The 26306-nt window shown below is 44.5% G+C and overlaps 1 protein-coding gene across 4 annotated transcripts in view; it reads left to right on the top strand.

Moving 5' to 3' along the window:
* The window catches only part of NRK (Nik related kinase), a 116824-nt gene that overhangs the window by 12357 nt on the left and 78161 nt on the right, over window positions 1-26306 (top strand). For all 4 annotated transcript variants that reach the window (XM_074601813.1, XM_074601811.1, XM_074601812.1 and 1 more), the window contains exon 2: window positions 3218-3283. In XM_074601813.1, the coding sequence (XP_074457914.1) occupies window positions 3218-3283 (66 nt within the window). The remainder of the gene's footprint in view (window positions 1-3217; window positions 3284-26306) is intronic.

The raw sequence follows: 26306 nt of genomic DNA on the forward strand, positions 1-26306 counted from the left end.
ACTGCTGTTGGGAGGTCCAGCGGGGGGGCACAGCTGGGGTTGGGGTCTTTTTCAAACTGCATGAGCTAACCTTGCTCCCCTCCAAATGGCTGCTTGCCAGGGCTTTCCCCTTTTCCTGGAAAGAGGTGGTTTGAGCTGTAGTTTGCAAATCTTGTGGGAGCATCTTGTTGGGGTGCTCCCGCCCTGGGTTCATCAGGGCAGTCGGGTGGTTAAGAAGTCTCTGATCTCTGCGTTAAGTGCCAGGCTGTGGAGGCCCTGTAGAAGAACTTGAGCTTCAGACACCTGTATCTTGTTTAGCCACAGAGATCGTGAAAAGTGCATTTTGGTTAGGCTCTTGCTGCGTACGTTGTTCTTTGTTCTGCCTTGTGGAGAAGATGGATGTGGCCTGGGTGCCTCTGGGGCAGCAGTCTTCCTCTTGCCTTTTGAGTACTCTGCAGGTGACTTGCAGGAAAGCAAGAAGGCCACCATATGGTACAGTGCATTACAGTAATTAACCTTAACGTGATGAATGTTCAGGCCAGGATTTTGGCATCTGTCAAAGTGAACCCAGCAATTTGGCAGGGGCTGGCTTGGTGAAGGGTTAGATGGACCACGGGGCTTAAATGGTAGCTGAGAGGGAGGACTACATCAAAGATGTTGCCGAACTCCAAGATAATTAAGAAGTTGGGCCATTGTGAAGAATGCCAGCGAACGATGCAGTGCTGATTTCCAAGCGAACAAGGGCAATCCAAGGACCAAACTCAGAGCCCAGATTAATATCCTTTATGACTCTTAACAAGGCTCGGTTCGCTATGGTGTCCTGATTAAAAGAAGAGAGATGGCCAAGTGTTTTGGCTGCACTCAGAGCTGCGGAGGCTTCGCATGTTAATACTCAATTGGCTGGCAAGGACAGGGTAGGATTTTCACTATATTAAAGTTAATGCTAACATTTATTTAGATAATTGTTTGGGTTTTTCCTAGAGTGTCTGGAACCTTTAGAAGCAAGCTATTAGGATGCTAAATCAGAATGAAATTGATTGGAGGGGGAGAGAGAAGCTGATTTTGAGGCACATTAAATTATTATATTTGCATAATAAATAAGCTTGGAGCAGAAGAGTGAGGACGGAGCAGACATTTAAGTGAGAGGGACAGTTGCAAACTCCGAGTTGAAAATGCAGTTTAGCTTCCTCTAGGTTTCTGCGCTCTATGAACACCGCTTAATTCAGCAGCGCTGCTTTCTGCGGAAGAGGTGTGGAAATGGGATGCTGCTCCTGCTTCCTGAGGAGAGATACAGGAGATACTGTGCACGGAGACCCTTGTCCGGAAGGGTTCCTGGGGGAACTGCTGTGCACTTTACTGCACGGACCGTGACAACCCAAGGCACGGCTCTGGGGCAGAGGTTTGGAGCACCCACCTGATGCTTTAGCAGTGGCGGTGGATTATTGCTGATTTCAGCTCTGCTGAAGCAAAGTGTGGGGCTCCTTTATATCCAAGACTAGCACAAATGCAAAATGAAGAAAAGGGAAGGAAGCAAAGTGCTTTACAAGGATCCCAGTGTTGCATTCTTATACCTGCGCTTAGCTCCATACACGAGTGGTCCCATCGATTTCCTTCTGTGTGAGACTTCTAGGATTGGGGTTTAAGTCTAGAAGGCCGTGACTTATGACCTGGTCTTAAAAGTAAGCGATAGAAAAGAAATGACACAGACTGCCCTGTGCACGGTAAGTGATTTGATCTGGTTTATGCATTGTTAATTAGTGTGATTTTTTTTTTTTTTAAAATAAAAAAAAAAAGAGGTCTTGTGAGGTTGACAATCCAGGAAGTGTAAGATTAAAACTCATTTAACTTAAAGGCAAAACCAAACGAACTCATTAGTACTTTCAGTTGTGGAAGTTGGTGCTGTGTTGTTCTGACAGTGAAAGCTATTGCCGTTTATCGTGACGGTTGTGCCAGTAAAGGCAGAATCTGCTCAGAAAAAAAGACAGTATGTTTCCGCTGGGATTTTGCCTAAGTAAATGTTTCCATATCAGATACAGAAGAAGGCATTATTTATATTAAAAGAATAACAGGTAAGTGGAGTGGAGAAGTAGCTTGATACCCCCCCAAAAAAAAAAAAAAGGGCCATAGAAACTGTACTTCTGAGATAATGTTTTTCTGTATCACATCCCTCAGCAGTACCAATAGGCATCAACTGACATGACAGATTGCCGAAACAGATGTAGTAAAACTGACACATGGAGTTAATAATATTTTATGTAAATCTCTCAATGATATCATCCCAAGAAATGAGCTGACTGAGAAATAGCTCAGCCAGAAACCAAGAAACTGGTCTCTTGAGTTCTTAATGTTTTTATATAAATCTCTCGAGTGAGTTTTAACTGAAGCAACAAATTTCTTAATGTGCTCAGTCATGCAGGAGCGAGCGTTTACTTGCCCATGCCTTGCAACAAGATGGTCTTCCTATATCCGAAAGGAATCCCGTTATTGGATCCCATTATTGGAGGCGGGTGTGTGCTGCAGTGGTTGGGTTTAGAGCAACTGGTGCTAAACCAGTAGGATGCCAGTTGGCTGGTGTGGTGTGGGGCACTGATCACCTGACACATGAACCTTTCGTGTAAATTAACAGCAGTCTAGTTTGGGTTCAAGGCTTCAATACATCAGTCAAATCCACCTTGTTACGTTTGCGAAATGGGCCCTTGAGCATTCTCAGGCTCCCTGTAGCGTTGTGATGGCCTGTGTTGCTCTGTTTCCCTTTTGTAAGGTAATTGGGCTCAGGTGCTGCGTATGGTATTTTTTTCAGTTCTATGATTTAGGTGCTTTATTACCTTGCCAGTGCGAAGTGTTTCATAGCAGAAGACGGCAGCCCAGCCCCTAGCCTAGCTCAGTGTTCTAAGGCTTAGGAAGCCTGGAGTTTATTCCTTATTCTGCTGCTAAGCTGAATCTGTTGAATTCTTGTATTCCTCACACATCTCCATTTTTTTTGTTGTTATCTGCCGTATTGCCATGCTACAAATCGTCACCGAGTTGTTTTGTGTGTAGAGTTTTGGGCAACTTGACTGAAAACTTCAATATTAAATGTATTTCTTATACTATTATTTGGCTATTTCCCCTTTAGTGTGTAATACAGGTCATTAGGAGATCTGCCACAGACGTTTTCATTTTGATTGTGTGCAGTTATGCTCCATTATGAAGTGGTTGCTTTGCTGCAAATAATGTTATTTCTTCTGCTTTTTTGCAGGACCCCGCGGGAATATTTGAACTGGTGCAGGTTGTTGGAAATGGGACATATGGACAAGTCTATAAGGTTTGGATGCCTCTTTAATTTATGATGCTATTCTTAATGAAGCTGTTTTTCCTAAAGCAGAAATGAGCACCATTTAAGAAGGTGGACAGTAATGTTCCAGTAATAACCTGTTTTATCTTGCTGGTTTTTCTGTGTAATGCAAAATGGTGTCACCTGTGAAACTCTGTGCCCCTTCCTTCTGCCCTGTTTTCATGTCTCTCTGCTGCCAGAGGTGAGATGGGTGTGTTGGCTTTCCTGCTGACTTCCCTCTGCCCTCTTTGTTCTGTCCTGTGGTATTTTCTCTTCTTCAAAATTATTTAAGAGGTGGCTGGCACAAATTAACATCACTGATGGCTAAATCTGTCCTGGATTGGGTGGAGAGCTCAGCCAAGACTAAACCAGCAGGTACTCTTCAAGACAGAGGGGGCAATTAACCCTGCTCTGCAGGCAGGCTGTCAAGTTTTTTATTTCTGTTATTACCTTTGTCTCCGTGGTACCCAAGCAGAACTACCGGTCAAGAAACTACAGCAACTAAATACTGTCTGCCATAACACGCCGTGTACACTATGCAATGCACACCTTCAGTTAGTTGTAAGAACTAGCCCAGAAAATTGTTCTTTCACTGTAAAGCCTTTCCTAAGAATGATCTAGGAAGAGAAAATAGACACGATAAAATAGGGAACTGAGTCTGTGTTGTTCCTATTTGGCGAAAGAAGACAGAGGAAGGAAAAGGCCGTGCTGCTCAACCCTTGGAGGTACATCAGAGGAGTAACGGCTCCGGAGGGATCTGTCTGGTCTTGCTTCTCCCGCAGATCCCACCGCTGAGGAGCTCCTGCGTGATGCGTCTTTCTGTCGGTGCAGGCTCTTTCTGCATCGATCCCCTGTTGCAGGAGGAATGCAGAAGGGGGCCCCGGTGTAGAAATGCAGGAGGGCTCTTCGTCTTCCTCTGATTCCAGTGCATTGAATGCATGTTCCGTTTCGGAGTCCGTCCTCTGGTGGCACATCTGCTGTGACCACATTTTGGCTTCCCTCTGAAGCTATAGCTACTCTTTCAAAGATTCTGGAAAATCCTCTACAGAAGCAGCTCTGGGGAGTTTCTGCTTTCCCATACTACATTGTCTTTATTTATTTTTATGTCAGAAGCGGGATCTTTCTTATGTAACTCTTTGTGGCACTGATTAAGTCTGTTGTTTCTGAGATTGTCATTCAGATACTGAGGTCAGTACTATTAAATCAAAAATAGAGGCTCAGGGGTTCACACGGACAGATGAGAAACCAGAAGACATTCAGGGGTGCTGTTGTCAGTGTAATCACAGAGTGTCCTGCCTGTAAAAAGATCCTAAAGCTCCCAAATGGCCTCTGAAATAGTTGTCTTTCTTTTCATGCCTGCATTTATTTTATATTGGGAGAGAAAAAATTTCAATCTAGTCATCTTTTAAGGATGTTGAGAGTGAATCAGCTGCGTAATCGTGGCAGAAACAGGAAGGAGCAATGTCATTTGCTTTTCTGCTGCAAGAGAAAATGTTTTGAGCTATCGTGTGGTTCACTAGACTGTTAGTTGCCAAAATGTGTAAGAAGTATTGACAGTGACAATTAAAAATGTTACCCAAAGGCTGTTGTCCGCTGAGCACGCGTGAGACCAGGGTCTGACAGCGCTGGATAATGGGTGATTTGAGTCTCGGCTCGCTCTGCACTTGGACTAGCTGCCACATCTACGCAAGGCACTGAGAGACAGGGTCTCGCAAGGCTGCGGGTGCTGAGGGGGAGCTTTGTGCGTGTGCGTCACGCCATGGAGAGATGATGGGCCATGTGGAACCCTGGCTCCGGGCAGGCACACCCATAACAAAGGCTTTGTTCATATAAATACGTGTGGTCAGTGAACGCAGGGTGTTCTGCTGAGGCTTTGCTCATGGAAGGAGCCGCTCTCTGCGGGAGGATGACAGTGAGCCACGCGGCTGAAGAAGACAGATGATGACAGCTGAGGTGGACGGGTAAAAAGTGGGTGCTCTAAACTGCAGGCATTCAGCATGGACTCCGTTACAAGCACTTTTCATGCGATCCAAATCTCCAGGGTGTTTGGAAGTACCTCTGCAGAAGATGCTGAGCACCAGCTGAATGTACTCAGGTGGTATCTCCCTCGTGCTGGCCTTGCGACCAGAGCAAATGTCTGTTTTCTCTGAAGGAGGACAGCTGCGATGGAACAACTGCTTCTGAGGTCACCACAAAAAATTAGGCTATGGTATCCACTTTTCTTTTTCACTGCTGTTTATATAGATCGAAGGACACATTAATGCTAGGACTGATGGAGTGAATAAGGGAATGCTGGAATCGTTTTGTAGTTTATCTAGTAGAGGCTTGGGATCATAAATATTTAAGTTATAAAGTAATCTCAGTTATCCACATAATGTACTCATGTCATTAACGCATGTTTTTATTCTCCAGAGGTGTCAGAATCTTCCATACGTTCATAAATAGATACACATAGTAGTTTGCACATAATCAAAGCAAAGCTTATTTCAGGCTAAATAATGACCAAGATTACTAAATTGCTTGGTTGGCTGTGGAGATGATTCATAAGGCTATATGGTTTAATATATGCAGCTCCATAAAAATGAAAATAAAATTTAGAGGATTCATTATTAGATTTGGAAAACAATGTTTAACAGATTTATTGAAGGAGAGTATTGTTCATACTGAATTATTCCAGACCAGTTCCAGTTCAGTGTCTTTTTAAATTAAATGGAAGGGGTATAAATTGTACCCATGATAATGCTAGAGCTGTCTAGAGGTGTTATAAAGTTGGGATTTGCATATAATAACTGACTAAAAGCTAGCAGATTTTTTGACAACTTATGAAGTAGAAGGACGTAAATATGCCAGTACTGGCAACTTCAGCCTTTTGGAAAGTATGAATTAGATATTAAAAAATCAGATGGTACCCAGAAGTCATGAGACTGGATTCGTTATCTCTCGAAATGACAGATGAGTTTTTCAGTAAATTGCTGGCTTCCAGGAGTCGAAATCTGAAGAACAATACAACGTAAGAGGCGATTCTGAATAATGTCATGGAAGGTGGTAGCAGAAAGCCTTCTCTGAAGGCAGTTGGAAGTAGTGCATTTGCTGGTGGTTGGAGAAATAATGAGTGTTTCTCTTTCATGTGTTGGTTTCCTGAACTTTGAAGCGCTGAAGGTCAGACTGTGTCCAGCCTCTGCACCATCGCTACTGAATGCATATGGGAAAGAGAAGTTTCTGACCTTCCCATGCACTGTTTTTTGCAAGAACTGTCCGTCTTCCTGAGAACCCTCAAGACCAGGGACCACAAAGGCTGTGCGGGGGACACGGGGTTGCTCTCCAAACTATGAGGGCAGTGATTAGGGGTTTTTTTTTTTTTTAGAGCTGCTGGTCAGTAAGGACCTTCAGACAGGGCAGAGCAATGTTTTGCATCACGTAACTGTCGGTGTCATCTGGGAGGAAGCAAGATTGCTGAAGGTGTCATCCGCAAGTTCTTGGGTTTTGCTTCCTCCCTGGGCTGCAGCCGCGGTGCCTTGGAACCCCCTCTTACAGGCAGCCTGTGGAAGCTTGAATCCAGTGGTGTTTGGGATCGCAGTAAAACTGCAGAAAACAATCTTGGAAATGTATAAATACCATCATTTTATTTGCTAGTAGTTGCTACGTTATTGTCACATGGTGTACTCTTAGAGGTGGTGCCTTTGCAAGCGTTGCGAAGCTAACATCGGTGGCTGTGCACTGCTCTCGGTGTGCTTGAGGCTGTATAGAATCATAGAATCATAGAATTGCTGAGGTTGGAAGGGACCTTTAAGATCATCGAGTCCAACCTTTAACCTACCCTGACAAAAGCCATTTCTAAACCATGTCCCTAAGTGCTCCATCTACCCTTTTTTTAAACACCTCAGGGATGGTGAATCCACCACCTCCCTGGGCAGCCTATTCCAGTGTTTAATAATCTTACAACATATCTTACAACATAGGTATGGCTGTCCAGACCTGACAGCGTGGTGATTTGAATAATCCTTTGCCTACTCCCGTTACCTCCGGAAGTTTAATTATACGGATGCCTTGTTCTCCTTACACAGTTGGGCTCTGTTGCTATGAAGAACTGGAGAGTGATTGTGGATCGCCCTTGATGTAGAACATCTTGGTCTGCGCTTGTGCATGTAGTAATAACTAAACTGTAAGTTTGGGGGGATGAAATATGTTTTTTTTTGCGAAGACTTTAGCTGTTATTTTCATATTCTTTGAGTGGTACGGCTTCAGTAGGAGCTTGTTAGTGTATTTTCTATCTTTTAATTTTCAGCGCAGGGTCATTTTTCTAATGGGTGAATGGGGAAAGGGAGAGATGGGGCGACTGAAGTGGGAGCCACTTTTGAAGTGTTTGGGTCAGACAATGGCTCTTGAGCGCTGGAACAGACTGTGGGACTCTTGAGTTTGTAGCTGCTTCATTTTTTTTAGTTATCAAGATAAAGAGGAATTGCTCCTAACCCTATTCGTTCAGCTGTGCTCTGAGAGTCATCCTTCTAAAGAAGTTTTCATGGGCCAAATGAGGTCATAAGCAGCATGTGTGCAATCTCCTTGTTTTCTGATGTAGAGAGGCACCTGACTGGGGCTTTTGACTTCCTTTGTCTTAATGATGGGGATCAGCCCTCTCCTGGGGTCGGCGTTTTTGAGTCGCGTAGGGAATGAGAGGTCAGTGTCTTTGGCGAGTTCCAGGGGCTGACGTTTTTTGGAGTATGATCTTGCCGGCTGATGATGAACCGTGATTTGCAGCTGTGGTGTGTGCAAAACGGTTGTATCCTCAATGGAGTCTGAGGGCACAGGGAACTTGAGAGACGTGCTCGGATTTGGGACTGCGAGAATCAAAAGGGAAGAAGCGGCTTCCCCATAATGCAGCTGATGAAGATGAAGCAGTGCCGTTGCCGAGGCTTAGCAGAGGGTGGAAGCAACCCTGCCTTCCTGTAGTGGCTCTGCACAGCTAATACTTTTATTTCTACGTAGTCACGTAAGATTCTGGATGCAAAAAGGAAGCAGATCTGCGTAAGGAAGTGTTTTGGTGGGTATTTTGTTTCTGTTTGTTTCGTTGTTTTTTTTTTTTAAATACAGCTGCTTCTTGGCATTGACTCAGGCGTCAATTGTTGACGTGAGTTATGTGTTACTCTACTGCTGATGTACGATGGCAGGAGTGTAGTGAAGCATAAATACAACTTTTCAGCTTATCTTAAACAATTTGAAAGTCTGCTGAGTCCTGCATAATTCATTTCATTGAATACCTGGCTGAAGTAATTGAGACCAAGTTGGGAGGGGTGGGGGGAAGCAACATGAGGTTTTTGAGACTTGATCCTGCATGGAAAGAATCACTAGGCCGTGCTAAGTTATGAAGTGTTGAAGTCTATGGACTGTATTGAAAACCTTAATTGATGGTAGCACCTCAGGCAGTTGCTGGAAGGTTAAACGTTAAGAAACATTTCGGTTATGTTCAGTGCAATCCAGAAAGTGAACATGTATAACCGCAAAACTTCAAAACCGTGCCTTCTGGGGGTGGGTCAGAAGTAGCCACCTTCTGAAGAGCATATCTCAGGGCTGAAATGCAGTTTCAGAGTCTCCAAACTACCGCAAACAGAGACGTTAAAAATGTCATGTCTCTTGGGATATTTTGTTATCATTTGTGGTTGGTTACAGTTTTCAAGCCAATCATAGCCTTCAAGGCACTGAGATTTTGATGAGTCAAGTATGGAAATCAGTTGTTCTTTATAGAAATGACAAAACGCTACTTTCTGTTTCACTAGCAGTTGGTGGAAGTGCTTGTTTGTCTATTCATTTTCTTTATTTGGGTTTTTAGCAGCATAGCTGATTATCTCGTCCACGTGGAAAACTAGTAAATTATTGTAGGCAGCGGTGTATAAAGAAGTATTGCTGCGGTGTACTGGGTGGAGTCGACAACTCATTGTGTACATGCTCGGTTCAGCAGTGCAAACAAATTGTCTGCTAATCCTGGCAACGGGGTTCTCCTGCAGGAGTGAGTCTGAGCTTGATATCTGCTACTGCCATTGTAATAAGATGCGAAATGCTGTGGTGCTCACAAGTGGGGTGCCTTGAAAGTGTAATGTATATGGCTGTGATGTCATTAACACACTAGAGAGGCATGGTTTGGTGGTTCAGTATTTAACTGCTTCATGCCTCTGATTTTAAATAATGCCTGTGAAGTTTAGATGTGTTTAGATGTGCCAGCTAGATGTGTTTCTTCCTCTTCTCTGTTGCCTGCAACTCCTAAATACACTCTCATAAGTGTCTTCATGCTTTTCTTAGAGCTTCCGCACCATCATGTTGGTCCTTTTCCTCCTTCATCAGAAAGGATGTGGCGGTGGCAGTGCATCCTTGCAGCAACAAGGGCAAACTGTGCCTTGGGCTGCGTCAGCAAGAGTGTAGCAAGCAAATCAGGGGATGTGATTACTTCCCCCTGCTCTTGTTAGGCCGCACCTGGAACACTGTGTCCCATCTTTGCGCCCCTAGTTCCAGAGAGACATTGGGAAACTGGAGAGGGTCCAGCAAAGGGCCACCAAAACATTCAGAGGGTTGAAGAACTTTACGCGTGAAGAAGGAAATGCTGAAGGAGTTGGATGTTTATCAACCTAGGGAAGAGACGGCTGCGGACAATCTAGTCACAGCGTTCAAGTGCTTCAGCGATGGTTTGCATAGAAGATGGAAGTACAGGGATGCACAGGACAAGAAGAACCAGGCACAGGTCGCTCAGGGGAAATTCCATCTGGATGTAAGAAAAAAATTCTTTACCATGAGAATAAGTCAACGTTGGAATAGGTTTCCCAGGGTGGTGCTGGAGTTACCCTTGCTGGAAATGTGCAAGACTGTTTGACATTGTCTTGGGTAACCTAACTTGAGGCCCTGCTTTCAACAGAAGGTGGGACCATATGTTCCCAGAGGTCTTTTCCAATCTTAATTTGAGTACTGGACTTTGATTACAAAACGTGTGAATCTCCGTGGACAGAACATAGCTGCTCTGAATCCGGCCTATTAGATTGTGAATGACTGACTTGATGAATTAAAAAAAAAAAAAAGAGGAGGGGGAATGACTTTTATTTCAAATATATGTATAAAATAGGTAGTGTATTGTGTATATTTAGTTGTCAGAGTCAGGAGCATTTTTTTTCCATAGTATGTGGGATTTGGGGGGGGGTGGTGGTGTTGGATTTTTTTTTTTTTTTTTAATGATCTTGGCTTCTCCGCTTATTTGCGTGGTAATGCCAAACTATATTCAGCACTGGAATTTAAAATAATGGATCATACATGCGAAATTAATTAGCAAATTGTGAAGTCCTGGTTCTAGTTAGTGAATATTTCAGTGGAATTCAATTAAGATTCTTAAGTGTAGGACTAGTTTATCAAAAATAGAAGAGCAAGGATGTGAAAAATGTGGAAAAAACCTCTCAGCTGTGGAGTGCTTCTATACAATAAAGGCTCTTTGACTGAGCAGAGCGATGTACAATAATTAGATGTGCCATATCAGCCATTAGAGAGTAGTAAAATCCTTGCAAATAATTTGTTGGCAGGCTTGCCACTTCCAGCTCCTCCCTGGTTTGGACCTGAATGCCCATATGGGAGAGTGCAATGCATTTTTGTCCTAAACTGGTGGCATTTTGAGCTCATGTTGCATAACGCTTCAGATGTAGGCGCTGGGACATGCTATTTTGAAGGTAAGAGAACATGCTAAAAATGCACTGGTGGTAATATGAGCACGGTGGGAAACAGTTCAACCTCTTAATTCCCCACTCAAGCACTTTGTTACGCTTTAAGCACCTCCCCAGTGACACTGATTTCAATACTCGTGACTGCTCAGTAGCATCCAGAATCATGCCTACGTGAAGATGCACATCAGAGTGACCAGCGCTTGCATGCCTGAGTTTTACAATACCTGACCTACTCAGAAGTATCTCCTTGTATGTGTTATTTCTTCTTCAAAAGAAAGCAGTGGGATTGGGGGAAAACTTGTAAGAAATTGTCTTTTCGCAGTCCAAAAGCCTCCCGCACAAGTAATGAGCTATTGGAGTTAATGAATGAATGGTAGGATATTACTTAATTTTAAACAGCAGAAAAACTAGTGTTTGTTTATAGATGTTTGAGATGATTCCCGTTGCAGGTTAGCTTTAGTAACTGTGCTGTTACATTTTTCCAAAGGAATTGCAGAACTTCAGTGCCTTGTAATCACACACCACCTTATCTCCATCTCGCTGAGTCTTTCTTACAGCTCCACGTGAGCGGTACTTTCCAGGTCTGCTTTAATGACCTGAAGGATGCATGTACCTTTTTTGAAAGTCCCTCTTTGGTACCTCTGGGCTATAGCTAGTAGAGCATAATAAAAGGAACGTATCAGTCAGTTTCCTAAAAATATTGATAGCCTGCTTGTCTCTTTTTATTATTATTGTTATGTATATTTCATGGACTTATCCAGCATTTGATGCTTTAAACTTGACAGCGTGATGAATTGGTCTTAAGAATTGTGTGGAGTGTGTGCTGCCTTTCTCTCCTTTCCCATTGTCCGCGTAGATGAGGCGTCATCGTTGTCTTCACCAGCAGTAAATATTCTTTTAAGTTTCATGCTCAGTCTTCAGGTGTTTTTCCCATAAGAATGTGTTTGAATTTGTTTATGCCTGAGGAACTCGTATTTTTGTATAAGAATCATCTGTAACAGGGCTTTATAGTTTGCTCTTAAAGTGTTCAACAAGTTTGTTACTTTAGGCCAAATAGTTAAGCCCTACAGGATGAGATCTTGGGGACCAAAAGATAGCTTCTGGGATATGTTTTAGACATCTAAATTGCGATCCTGTTCTGAAGGAGGGTTTTTACCTATGTGTTGAGTGGGGTCTCCAGCAATCCTGTAGCAGAAGCGCTTTGTTGCAGGTGTTGCTGAAAAATCCAGCAGCAGAAATGTCAGTCCGCAAAGAGGCAAATCCTCCTGCTGAGGGCTGTGATGGATCAATGTTTTCCATGGGCTGGGTGTCGTGCAGCACTTCCAGCATGCACAGAGAGCAGTGACTGTGCACAGTAGGGCTGTTGCAAAACTGTTCATTTTAGCTCCTGCTTCACTTCAGCAGCCTGGGCTTTGAAGTCTCCTGCCCCATTGGCCCTCTGACCATGAGCTCAGGCCTGGTGGAACTCTGTCCTATCTCAGACTTCCCTACCTTCACCTTTTTCTGCCATCCCTGGTACCTGATCAGTCTCTCTGGTGGGTTTTTCTGCTTTAAGTAGAATGGATGTTGGTTTGCTTGAACCACAAAATGTGTTTATAGTTCATTCTGCCCTCAGTTAAAGCTCCTCACTGCAGAGGTGAGCTCGCATTAACTCCTCCTAGTCGGGCTGACTTGTGTGAGAGCTTGTCGTGTTATTTCACTCGTCGTGAAATAACGCCCTAAGAAGCAATTGTATTAGCAGCTGCTGAGTTGTAGCTGTAGAGTTGTAACTTTTGCCCCATCAAGACCATCCGGGAGCAGTTAAAAGCAGCACCATGCTTGTGCAAGAAAGGTTTCACATGTGTTCGTTAGTGGAGCTTGGGGTAGGACTGGAGATAGCTTGTGGCAGCAGCAAGCCCCTTCTTGTGGAGCAAAGAGAAGGAAGTAGCATGAAGGAATTGTTTTTATTTGTTACTCAGATGAAGTCCTGAGTGTGGCAATCTGCTGTCCTGCAAACCACGTGCTGGTTTATGTCTGCGCAGAGGTTGCACAGAAGTCTGCCAAGTCAGGCAGCGGGACTTTGAGCGCTGGGGTTGGGAAGTGCGGAAACATAAGGGATGTTCCCACAGCCTTACCCTGGCGTGGTCGGCTGCCATGGACGATTGCCACAGCTCCTCTTCCATGCTCTCTCAATTACCCCACAAGTAAGAGGGGCCAGCACCATGTGGACCCCCAGCTACATGAGGTGTGGGGCATGGGGGTGGTTGGGACAACCAGGGCCATTATCAGCGTGGTCTTTGTACTTGCTGCTGGGAAGAGCTCCTCTGGAGACCATGTCTCATGGTGTCTCCCAGGGTCAGGTGGGTTCACGGAGGGCTCTGTGACGATGCTGCTGTGAGGTCCTGGAGGGTATCACAGCTCCAGTGCTCTGGAGGAAAGCAGCCTTTTGCCAAAATTTAATCTTCCTGCTGCCTTGAAAGCCAAGTACAGCTGGGTTTGGTGGGAGCACAGCTATTCAGACTGCAGCTGCCTGAGGACACAGCGGCAAAATCTGTTGGGATAACTGTTGATGCTGCCCTTTCAAGGCATTTGTGGGGAAATGCAGTTTAAAAGCCAGTTTTCATTGTCAGCTGGGGTCGAACAGCTCTCTCGGTCAGTAGACAGGCGCAGGCCAGCCCCTTGTCCCGTCATAATGAAAATTCCAGTAGGTAATTTTAAATTGTGATGTCCAATTTCAATTGCAAAATCCGTAAACGTGATAATCTGGTATTCAGCTGTTCTCAGGCTGCTGGCCAGCAGTAATTTTCCTGGCCTGCGGAGTTCTGTGAATATGGATCTTGGGAATAAAATTAAAGAAGAAACTATTTTTCAGCTATTTGTAGTATGCTTATTTTTTTAAAGGCCTTATGTGTTATAAGCCTGCCCTCGTAACCCACTGACTTTGTGGGATTCCTGAAAGGTTTTTAAGGTTTGCTTTATAAGCACCTTTTCAAAGGTCATTTCTTCCCCATCCCATTCTTTTTTCCCCAAGAAAACATGAAACTTCAGTAACTTCTGAGACCCTAGGGAGTGCAGAAGGCGTGCTTTGTAGCAAACTGTGGCCTTTTTCAGCGCCCCGCAGAAGTGCTGTTATTAGCTAATAGGTAATAGCTAGCACGTGGTCTGTGGCGGTGCTTTTAGGTGCTCCCATTGTGGAAGAAATACACTTTTTCATAAAGGTGGGAGGGGGGTTGACGTGTACAGCTGCCATCCAGCAGATCTGGCTTGTCTTCTTGCCTCTCATCCTTGTTCGAAAAAGCATGGATTTGCTGGAAATGGAGCTCTCCTTATGACTGTAGCTATTAAAATGAAGGCAGTCCTTGTTTTTGTAAAGCGCCTTGGGATCCTGGCTAAGAGGAATTAGTGTACTTATGGAGGTGATTTGTGAGAATTGGTTCGCAGCCACTCGCTGAACAACATGCTGTTTGAAAACAGTTCCACTCGAATCAAAACATGTTGAGTTCAACAGAAACGTTAGTGGGGAAAATTTTAAGAAAGGAGTTGGCTTACATCGTCCAACTTTGTTTCAGGAACGTCAAAACATTGCATTTCATTTGCTTTGTTTGAGCATACGTTTTAATTTAGCAGGATGTTTAATATTTTATAGAGTGTCTTTAGTGCTGCATACTAAAAAAAGGAGTACTATCGTACTGAAATAATTTGTCATTACCTAAATAGGTGTGAATATTAATGTGAGTTCTTCTGACTTTCCATTCGGTGACGAGTGTTTACAACCAAAAGTGAGACCAGTTGGTAAAATACTGGCATTTTGTTGAGGTTTACTGAATACTGGAATTGACTAAATTCGATTTTCCGACTCCACCGTTGTGCAGTTGCTACAACTGATATCAGCATTTTTGATGCAATTTTTTTCTTGTATTTCTGTTGTTGAAAGTGGAAACATTTTGAGGAAAAGGGCATGAGAGAAATATGTGGTGGTCTTTGGAAAATATTTATTTGACTGAACTTGAGGAATTTTCTGTCAGTCTCGTTTATTATGCTAAATTTTAGCATGGGTTTTTCCTAGTATTTAAAAATAACAAAAGAATAACCAATTTACTGATTATTTCTGCTGTAGTAGATTTGTCTGCTCTTGTTTTACTCCTGGCTTTAAACCTATGAACAATTATACTAAAATATGCAACAAAACCTACATAAAATAAATATGTGTATGGCTTAGATAATGGACTCTCAAATGTATTATTTACACAGATTGTCCATGATGTTGTCTTGTTATATGGAAAAAGGTAAAAACCAGGAAAAAATGTTTTTGCTCTAATATTTGCTTTTTCCAGTCTAACGTGAAATATTTATCGTAACAGGCTTCTTGCAAACATTCTGCCTCCAGAAGCCAAATTATATCAGCAGATACCTGATTGCCTCTTATTAATATCAGAGAGTAAAGTATTGTGGACCAGCGTATCCCTGCTGCTCTGAAAATCAAGTTGCTGTAGTGAATTCTTCCAGTTTTTCATCGGTTGCTGACAGCGGGAACCGATCCTGTCTGTGCATCTTCCTGCAGAAGAGGACAGGCAGTACCAGTACATGACCTGGGTGCACCCCACCATTCCTCCCGTGGGATTCCTTTTTCATAGAATCACAGAATGGTTTAGGTTGGAAGAGACCTTAAAGATCATCCAGTTCCAACCCCCCTGCCCTAGGCAGGGACACCTCCCACTAGACCAGGTTGCTCAAAGCCCCATCCAGCCTGGCCTTGAACACCTCCAGGGATGGGGCAGCCACAGCTTCGCTGGGCAACCTGTGCCAGTGTCTCACCACCCTCATCCTAAAATAATTCTTGCTGATATCCAATCTGAATCTACCCTCTTCCAGTTTGAAGCCATTACCACTTTTCCTATTGCTACACGCCCTTGTAAAAAGTCCCTCTCCAGCTTTCTCGTAGGCCCCTTTAGATACTGGAAGGCCACTATAAGGTGTCCCCACAGCCTTCTCTTCTCCATGCTGACAACCCCAACTCTCTCAGCCTGTCCTCATAGGAGAGGTGCTCTAGCCCTCTGATCATCTTTGTGGCCTCCTCTGGACTTGCTCCAACAGGTCCATGTTCTTCTTGTGTTGGGGGTCCCAGAGCTGGACGCAGTACTGCAGGTGGGGGTCTCGCCAGAGTGGAGTTGAGGGGCAGAATCCCCTCCCTCAACCTGCTCACCACAGTTCTTTTAATGCAGCCCAGGATGTGGTTGGTCTTCTGGGCCGCGAGCGCGCATTGCTGGCTGATGTTGAGCTTCTCATCAGCCAACACCCCGAAGTCCTTCTCCTGAGGGCTGCTCTCAATCCATTCTCCACGCAGCCTGTGTTTGTGCTTTTTGATGAAGGGTGACTTGTTTCCAGAGACATTAGAATATGTTTTGTCATCTCTCCCAGTGGCAGGCTGCCAAATTCCACAGGCAGGCCCATGAACACTTGAGGCGTAGGGTGTGCCCAGTGAACCCAGCAGTTGGGAAGCCCGGGACAGCTTGGACATCGCAGAGGTGGTACGTGCCAGTAAATGTGGTGCACTCGGGATACATGGGGCTTTTTGTGCATGTGCAGATCAGCCTAAGTAGGTCTGACGTTTCCCAAATGCGTTGAGCGCCCAGCTCACGCGCTGTTGAGTAGGTGTGCACGTGCACAGGGCATAGCAGATTGCTGGATGCCCAATTGGGGCAGTTTCCTTGGCAGAAAAAGAGGTTGCATCTGGAGAAGCTACATGTATTGTAGCCTGCTCTCCATAAATATGCCTGAAAATAGAGAAAGGATGAAGGAATAAAGAGATGTGCTAGCTTTCCTTTCTTTTGGACACTTGAAAGATTTCAGTCAGAACTGGTTTGAATAGAGGAAGTCACAAAACAAAGGCTGGAAACTCAGGTCTCTGATCCCACAGGCTGGAGAATAAAGGTTAGAGAGGATTTGGGATTCACCCTTTCCTATGTTCCTCTCCCCCTTTCTTTGCATCGTGTTAGTTTCTAGGTACCCACCTGGTGGAAGACTTTGCCTGGCCTGTGTCCTTGACTTGCGTGTTGGAGTCAGAGTACGTTCGTGTTGGCACAGGTGTCTGCGCATACAGACATGCATGAGCGGTCAGGTTTCTGTGTGTGTTTGCACAGCACCTGGTGCGTTCATGAGGCTGTTCGAATAGTCACAAAAAACTCCTGGTTAGGTTGTGTAACGTCATTTGGCTTATTGCTTCTGCCAAATTCACAGTTCTCCGACCAGGAATGGCGGAAAATGATTTTTATCAGCTCTGGGTGATGCTCGGAGCCTGCATGGCACTTGTCCTATCTGTCATGCAGATGGATTTTGAATGTCATAGTGAGTAGGTTAAAGGCAACTTGGCTTTCCGAGCTTTTGTGGTTGCTGTACGCTGCATTGTTTACATTACAAAGTTCTGGCAGACATCTCCCTTTTGATGTTATTAATATTAAAATTGACTATTTCTTTATGTTACAGAGACAGCCTTCTAGTCTGCCTCTGACAGGCTTGAGGCTCCGGGCACCTTGGCTGCCCTTGTGATGGTGGCAGTGCTGAGCCTGCCCCGGGGAGCTGGACCGGGGCCGGACGGGGATTGTCGGTGCCAGTGGAGTTCGGGATGGAGATGCCACTGTGCTATATAAACCGTCATTATTAATGGGGAGCCTGTCTGTTTGAATCCTGTTGTGTGTAAACACCGCCTGAACTTCCAGAGGGGCTGTTCCCTCAGATTACAGGAGCATATGCCAACAGCGGGTTTTCCTTCCTTTCTAGCTTCCTTTATTGCCAAGCAAGTAGCGTGAACGTCATTACACAGTGCCCTGCTATCTGAGCTGTTCACTGTCGATAGTCCTTGCGTGATATGAGAAGTCCCCAGAGACTGCATGATGCATACTCATTCCCAGGGATCTCCTTATAAATACTGGGAGCATGATCAGAAAGAGAAGCAGGGAAGCTGCTGCTTCTGCATTTTTCCCTGCCCCGGGGCAGGCTGCTGACAGCGCGGTTCTCTAGGTGTGTTTCCAGGAGTTGGTTGCGATCTGATAAGCCACGTCTGGCTCGTGTCCTGGCTGCCGAGGAGGACATCCATATTTGTGCATCAGCACTGGCTGAAGGAACCTTTATTAGGAAGCAGTGTTTGAAATACATGAGGCGATGCAGAGGGCTTTACATCTTAAATTTTTTTTAATCCCCACCCCCTTCCTTATTGTGTTTGCCATATCCATGTTTGCCATCAGCGTAGCCATTCATTTCTGCGGATGTGCTGCCGAGATTTAGCATCTCTAACCCGCGTGCTCTGCCCTGGGTTGCACGGATGCTGGCGTCGTTTCGTAACGGTGGGTGTGCCTGGAGCCGATGATGAAACAGAACAACAGCTCTCTTGAGGTTTGGCAGAAAATAGTTTCTTACGTGATTATTCTTGGCTTTTTTGCCCCCTTTTTTTTTTTTTCTTGTTTCTTGGCAAAAACAAAAGGAAGCTTTAGCAGGTAGAAGGTTGTTGCCTTGCCACAGAAACATGTTCTCGCATATGACTGCTGCGAGGGCAAAACCACTAGCTGGACCCACCCCTGACTGTGGCCAACATTTGCCGTCCCGGTTAGTGATAAAACACCAGTTCTCATTGGATCGTGAGACGTATGAATACTAAGCTTACATCATTCAGCCTCTTAATGGGTGCTAATTGCTGACTTTGCTAAACCAAATTCTTTTAAAAAGAAGAAAAGGGGGGTAACAGAAATAAATGGGAATGTCCAAAGAACTCAGCATTAATCTCCACTTCTGTTAAAGCCACCGTAAAACTGCATGGACAGAGATGGAGTTATGCAAAAGATGAGGACTTTGGAAAATGATGTCCGGTGTGGCTGGATCAATGAAAGGAAATGACGAAGAAAACCTATGCAGTCCAGTGAGCGTGGCCACACTTGACAAAATTGAGCTGGAAATAGATTTCTAATTAAATTAGGTCAAACCACGTGTGCAAATCAGGTCTTTAAAAATAATTATTTGAAACCTCGTTTTTTCCAGTCCTTTGCACATGATGTCATTTGTTTTATGTATTCAAAGAGGATATAAAATGCTAACAGTGGCATGCGAGTGCTTTATGCTCACCTTGCGCTCATTTGATTACAGAGTAAATGGCAAATAAGAATCAGTGCTGGGGAGCCAATCCCTAAAGCTGGCTCAGTGACTAATTTCAGAACCCTTCGTGTCAGGTATTTGGTTTTCTGTAACCCTTCTGTTATTGAATATAGTTATTTTCTCAAGAGAACACATCAAAAATACCTATTTTCTGTAAGCCTCAGTGGTGCAAACGTGAAAATTTTTTTCCAATGTTAATGCTAAGACTAGAGGACAGTAGTCGACAAGGACTAATGAGAAATGGGTTTATATATCAACATAAATTCTGAAGCTGTTTAAACTTTCTGGGTTTTGAGGAAAAACTAAATAGTAAATCTAACAAAATGCAGTTGCTTGCAAACTTGTCCTTTCTTATCCTGTCCTCCACCTCTGACCTCAGCAGCCCCAGTTCCTTTGTGGAGCCCTTTGGGATCTCTGCTAGCACATACACCCGTGGTGGAGGAAGGGAGTTTGTCTCCGTCTCTGATTTTCACAAAGCACGCAGGACCTGGATCATCTTCGAGTCTTCTGCCTGTCAGTTTTGGTTGAAATGGGCTGACAGGTTAAAACACGGTTGGATGCAAAGGCAGCACAATCACGTACACCTTGTTTTCTGAAGTGTTTTCTGAAGAAACTTAGCTACACTTCTGTCTCTGATAGTGGGGAAGAGCTTCCAATTCCACGTAATCCCATGTCCCTCTCTCAACCTAAAGGTTCAGAAACTAGAAGGCAGAACAAACCGCTTGGGAGGTAGGTTTTCTGGTATGGTGTTTTCATTTGCTCTTTTATTATTATTATTATTATTATTATTATTATTATTATTATTAAAGTGCTTTTGTTGTGAATAGAGACCTAGTTATTAACATTTCTGTTGTTTAACTGCGTGCATTGGCAGTGCTGTAGTTTTAGCTGACCCTGTGAAATTTTTCTCTGGCGTGTATTACCAGATTTGTCCTAAGGAGCAATGAGCTGTTGGTGGTGTATTTTGGCATCGGGATGTGGATGACGGAATATGCAAAGAAGCTGCAAAAGGAAGTTATTTTGAAACTTGTGGATGGTTAAACTTTTAGAGTAAATTTTAAAGGGAATACAATTAGAAGATGTTAAAGCAGGGATGCCAGTTTTTAAAGCTTATATTATACATGTAAACCAGACTTCCCGTGCTTGCTACTCCACGTTTCTCCAGCAAGCTGCTGGCATTAGCTGGATGCCTTGTGGAATGTTTAGGTGGTTGTGTTGTTTTGTTTTGTTTTTTCTTTCCTGACAGCTGCTTTGTGATGTGATGCAACTGGTTAGACAGGCTATTCCCTAAAAGCAAGCAGGTGGGGTTCGGAAATGAGAAATGGGTCTGAGACCGAATCACGAGACAGGTTCTGGTGCAGTTCACTGACACCTGAGGTTTCATGGGCTGGGCCAGTGGTTTTCAGTCTTACAGTTTTGAATATTTATATATGTGTCTGTGTGCATGTGCCTGCACTCTTGTCCATAGTACCTTGGGCCCCATTGTATTTGCTGTCGTACAAGTTTACAGAGATGCCGTTGGTGGCTGGGAGAGCTTCACGTGACATACCAGTGGACAAACCATGAATGAGAGGAATCCGGTCAAATCTATATGCCCCTGAATGTAAATGTGTCTGTAATCAATCCCAATAGCAAGTGGTCTCTGTTTCCATCTGGCCTTCACCTGCAGCTTTATGAAGAGACTGATTTCCAGCAGGCAGTGAACTTTGGGTAGTAGTAGCGCAGTTGGTTGCTGGATGCTTTTACACGAATGGACGCACTGCAGTAATGGCATAGGTTCATTTCTTCCATCACAGACTCTTCCTCAACCTGTGACAGATCGGTGTGAACACACCTTCTCCAACACAGAAAGCATGGAATATACATGCTTTTTCAGTGGAGAACTTGGTGCAAAGTGGGATTTGTTTTATTTGAGAAATTTGACCTTTTAAGGGGCAAAATCACATGCAATAAATTCAACAGCAGAAATTGCGGTGGACGTCAGTGGGGCCAGCATCGCGTGCAGGAACCCAAGCGTTAGGAGAAGCCCCGTGTAGCCGTTGGTGGGAAGCCCTGCAGGGAAGCTCTGGAAGTGTAGCCAGCAGCGCCCCAGAGGAGGGCAGGGGGGTCCCCAGCCTGTGCTGGGGCTTTGCCTTTTTTTTCACCCAAATGCAGAGTTTACTATATAGTGCACTACTTCATCTTAACTCTGTGCAAAATGAACCGGGGTTGTTTAAACAGGGCAAGGCAAAGAGATGAGAGTTTCAAAATCTGGTAAAGCTGTTCAGTGGTTAATTGCAGGAAACTCTTGGTCCCTTTTGTGACCAATTCTTCCAATGGTTAGCTGCTGCTTTTGCTTCCTACGTGCTGGTAATTATGCTAGTCTACATTGCTTAAGGCTCTGCGGTTCCTCAGCTGTAATGTGTTTAACCATTTTCTTGAAATTATTTTGCAGGGGTATTTTTATTTATATTGTAACCCCTCAAGAGTTCGCTGTTCATTTCTCTCTCTGGCACGATTGGCTTTGACCCCTGCAAGTGATACAGAAAATTGGAAGATACGGCATTGAGCAGTAAGTGCGTGTAGCTGTTGAGGAACTATTACTGCACATCTGACCTGCAGTTTGCTCGACAGGAGAACCTTGGCCAGCCAGAATTCTGCTGTACAAACCTGATTAGATCAGTTTAGAAAAAAAAAAAAAAAACAAAAAACCAAGGCTGTACTTGAATTCACATTTTTTCTTTAGGGAAGTGAACTTGGAAGCACCGCTCCTTCGTAATTTGATTAGAAAAGCAAGGTATACCTTACTTTTAAGAATAATTAGAAGGGTAGTCTGGTTTCATTTTGGAGACCAACTTAACACTGAAAGCCTTTCCAAACACTTAAGTAATTTTCCCTTGAGTTTTGTAGACCATCTGGCCAATAGAATTTTGGAAGGGAATAGGAATTGACTGCTGCTGTGAGATCAGTGCCATGTAGTTCGTCTCTTGCAGAGCTCATTCAGAAATCTGGAGACTGATGTATTTTCTCACAGACTAATTGTGTCCATTAACTCCCTTTTTATTTTTTGAGAGGATGCATCAAATAGAGCCAAATGAAAAGGCACTGAGAGTAGATGCTCTCTTTTCCTCAGTTAAATGCTCTGTGAAGACTTTTGTGTATGTGTGAAAGTAACGACCTTTCCCTGGGCAAACCTCAGATCTGAACTCGGCAGCGGTACTCGGCAGAGTTTTTGACTTCAGGATTCACCTCGGGTGAAGAGAGTTGCAGGGAGGGTATTTGCCGTGAAGAGCTGAAGGAAAGGCTCAGAGACTCCAAGAGAAACCCGTTTAATGCCGGTTGTTGGTATTGGGCTGTCCCGCGCGGCGCCGTGTGTGCTGTCTGACGGCCCGCTGCAGGGAGATGCAGACCCGCATGGTATTGCCATCTGGGCCAGAAAAACACCAGCACAACTGGAATGAAAAAGCAAATCACCTTTAAGGTGGCTGTAGCTCTCGTCAGCTAGTCTGGAGCTTGCAGTCTGAGCTGTGTACCCTGCCTGCCGCAAAGCCTTTTTTTAAAAAAAAAAAAAAAAAAAAAAAAAAAGAGCAATGCATTTTAACCCATGCAGAACCTCCTCCGTGCTCTGTGTTATATGCAAGAGAAAATTCAACCATGTTACACTTACTGTTCACAAGAATGCTGGAGGAATTTTAAAAATTCAGTGATATAGCTGCTGAGAGCTTAATATGCACCCAAAGTTATATTTATATGGGATAGAAGGCTAATAAAGCCTTTCTTTATTAGCATTTGTCTGGGGAAGGCTGCATTACTTAAAAAGTTAAAACATGACTCTCATAACGTGAGGTTTGTAATTGCCGTGTGCAGCTTGACCTTCAGAGATTCATAGTGAGGGTGAGACAAAAAACCTTCCTTTGAGGGATTCCTGCTCCGAAAATCTGGCCACCCATCAGCTGACCTCCTGCAGTCCAGCCCCGGCTTCCTTTCGGCAGGATGGGGCCGGTGGGACACGTTTAACTGCTTGTGACTTCATCCAGCAGAGATGTGCTGTGTATCGACTTCTCTCTAGCGCCCTGTATTTCTGTAAACGGATGCACATGAGTCAGGCAGCGAAAATTCACTGGGGTGGAGGGATTTGTACCTCTCCCTAAACTTAGCTTCTCGACAGCCCCTGGTCTGCAGAGTGAGAGCCTTCCAAAGGCTGAGGCTTTTTTTCCTAAACTGTTTATTTTTCTGGATGAATAGACTTTCAGTGTGGCGGACCTTTGCTGTCATAAATCACTGCTGGGCTCCCCAGGTGTTGAGCGGGACCGGCTGTTACATCCCTGCCGCCCCGCGCCGGGCAGCCGGGGTCCCCGCTGCTGCTGGCTGGCTGCAGGCCCACCAGCCCAGGCATCCCCAGGGCAGAACACCCGTTAGAAGACGACCGTCGGCTGTGTCTGCGAAGCCTCCGCAGCCCTGGCAGGGGTAGCAGGGAGGGATGGGGTGCCTGAGGCTGGAAACCCAACAGCGTGTTTCAACAGACGTTAAGAGGCATGACAAATGCCAAAGCCCAGGATGAATGGCAAGGCTGTTGAAACTGTTATTTGTGCAAATACTGAAATTTGGACTCAAAGAAATCGGGTTTTATGTCCCAATAAATGGAGCATGAGGAAAAGGGGATAACTGCGCAGCCTGCTTTTCAGACCTCTCCTCCCGTTCACTGTGCTGCTGTCTGAGGTCCTCTCTTCACCCACCTCCACCCACCCAAAACGTTGCCTTTCTTTCCTTGCTGGTAGCAGCTCCCATTCACCCTGAACACGGCAGCGGTGGCCACCAGTGAAGTTCGCTTTCCGGGCTGCACGCTGCAGCTCTCGGTTTCCTGCTGTTACCCACCGAGGGCCGCCCTGTTTTTCCCTGCCCCAGGAGGAATGCGCCTGCTCTTCCTTCTTGCACATTGGTCACATTGTTCGGAAACTTCAAATAGCAGTAGGATATCTAAAGCATCGTGTCTGCCTGTGAGTTGAATAAGGAGAAACCGCAGGAATGGGTACTTTCCAGATTCCTCCAAATGAGTGTGGAGCTGCGGAAGATTACACGAGATGTTTTGTTGCGGACGCCACCCATTTCAAATAAGCAGAGGACAAAACTTCTTTTTTCCTATTATGACCAGTGTGGTATTTTCAAAAGTGCTTAGTGCTTTGCTTGGTCTTGCTAATCACAACGTGAATGACCTCTTTGGGACCAGGTTTCAAAAGCCCAAAAGATCAATCTCTAGTCCGCTCTGAGACAAGTATGCAGTAGCCTTGCGTGGTTCACGTTTTGCATAAGGGTGGTAATCTGATCAACTGAACATATACTGATACTGCAAAAATGTAGGTACTCAAATATGTGTTTGTAAAAGGGCTTGAATTTGTTCCTTTCTTTCATTTTCTTTTCCCACTGGTCTTCAGTCAGACACAGACAAACATCAGGCAAAGCAAACAATCTGCATTTCCACTTGTACAATGGGAGGAAATGGGAACTGAAAGGATAAAAAAACCCCAAAACTGGACAGAAAAACTGCCTCTGGTGCCTCTTGGGTTTTACAGTTCAGGAGGGCCGTGGTACAGACACTTGCAGTAGGGGTGAAAAACTGTCCTTTTCCTCCAGGGATGAAGGTGGTTTGATTTGCTACCATTGAAGTGACCTCTCTCCATCCCTCCCTTCTAGCCAGTGTGGACTTGGGTAGAATTTTAAGCGATTGATAGAAGTTAGATGTTCTAATCTCTTCTCTTGGCTAATGTGTTGCTATTTTAGTATATGGGAAGTCCTCCTATACTACTGCCAACTCCGTTGTATTCTACAGTGTTAGGAGTTACAGTGGTATTTTTGTGTGTTCAAGCATGTGACACAAATAGGGGCCCTGAGAGAAATTCCTGTTGTGGGGTGTTTTTTTTTTTTTTAATGTCTTTTCCCCTGAAACATCTAAAGCTTCATTTTAAAAAAAACTTGATGAAACTAATATTTTCACTGTGAGTGAGTACAAAATACTTAGCCACTTCTGAGATGAGGGGGGAGAGAGAGGAGCAATGGGAGGGATCGAATGACCTGTTCTGCACAGAAATAGGGCAGTGGTGTTTGCTAGGAAAGGAACTTGTTTTTCACTGAATACTTAAGTCATTTTTGCTATATAAATTTGCTAACCTTTACAAAATTATCCTTTTTCATTTGGAATGCAGTGTAACGTGGTTTTGTTTTGGGTTTTTTTTTTTGAACAATTTTTCATTTCTTTATAAATAGTATATCTCTAATATTTCTTCATTAATGTAACGTGCTTTGTCTAAAAGTGCGCTGGGTGTTATTAATTAACTTTCGTTCTTTATATATCTATGTGCAGACACGTTAGATTTTACTGTTCATGTTTTACAACCAGAGTTCTGGGGCATGCTAAATAGTGTTCGACTTCATAGTGTGGTGTATACTGAAAGTGATAAATCTTAGCTGACTTCTTGGAACGTATCTAATCATAAAGTAGAGTGGGAATTAGCATATAGGGGAAAAAAAAAAAAACAACAAACCGCCCATAAACATTGAAAAGCATGTCTTGATTATTCATGGTGTATTAATATTTATGTTGTTCCCCACTCTGGCCAGCTGTGGACAAGAGCGATAGTATTTCGTAGGGCTTAGGTGACATGCTTTGCCTTCGCTGATAGCAAGACCTCTATGGTCAGTTCTGAAGGCAACGTTAAGTCTAAGTCAATCAAGCAGTCCCAGTACAACCTAAGGGACTGACTGGCGGCGTCTGATGTTGGGTAGTCTGAGAGCAACGGAGGACCCTTACGTTGCTGCAGTGGTAATCTCAGGAGTTTGTTCTGATGCTGCAGCCTGCCGTCTGCTCCTCCTCTCGGTAGCACAGAGTTAACGGCAGAGAAAGCTGTTGAAAGTTGCTGTTGAAAGAGGGTGTTTATGGAGGGTAGGAAAGGGGAAATGCAACGTTTGGCTACGCTGGCCGTGTGTTTTTGGGTGAGACCTAGGACTGTCTGGAAACTGGGTGCTAAATGTGGGGGGTGAAAGGGCAAGTGTGTTGCATCCACACGGTCAGCGTTCAGGCAGTGCAGCTGGGCTGTGGTTTTACGGAAGTCCTGCATCCTGCTCTGCTGGCACAAAAGCAGCCGCTTGCAAGGAAGGGAGGGTGTGCTCCAGCTGGAGATGGAGCTGAGGGCCAGCCTGGAGGTGACTTGGAACAAGGCCCGGGCTTCCAA

The sequence above is a fragment of the Larus michahellis genome, chromosome 9, assembly GCF_964199755.1.
Source record: "Larus michahellis chromosome 9, bLarMic1.1, whole genome shotgun sequence".
NCBI lineage: Eukaryota > Metazoa > Chordata > Aves > Charadriiformes > Laridae > Larus > Larus michahellis.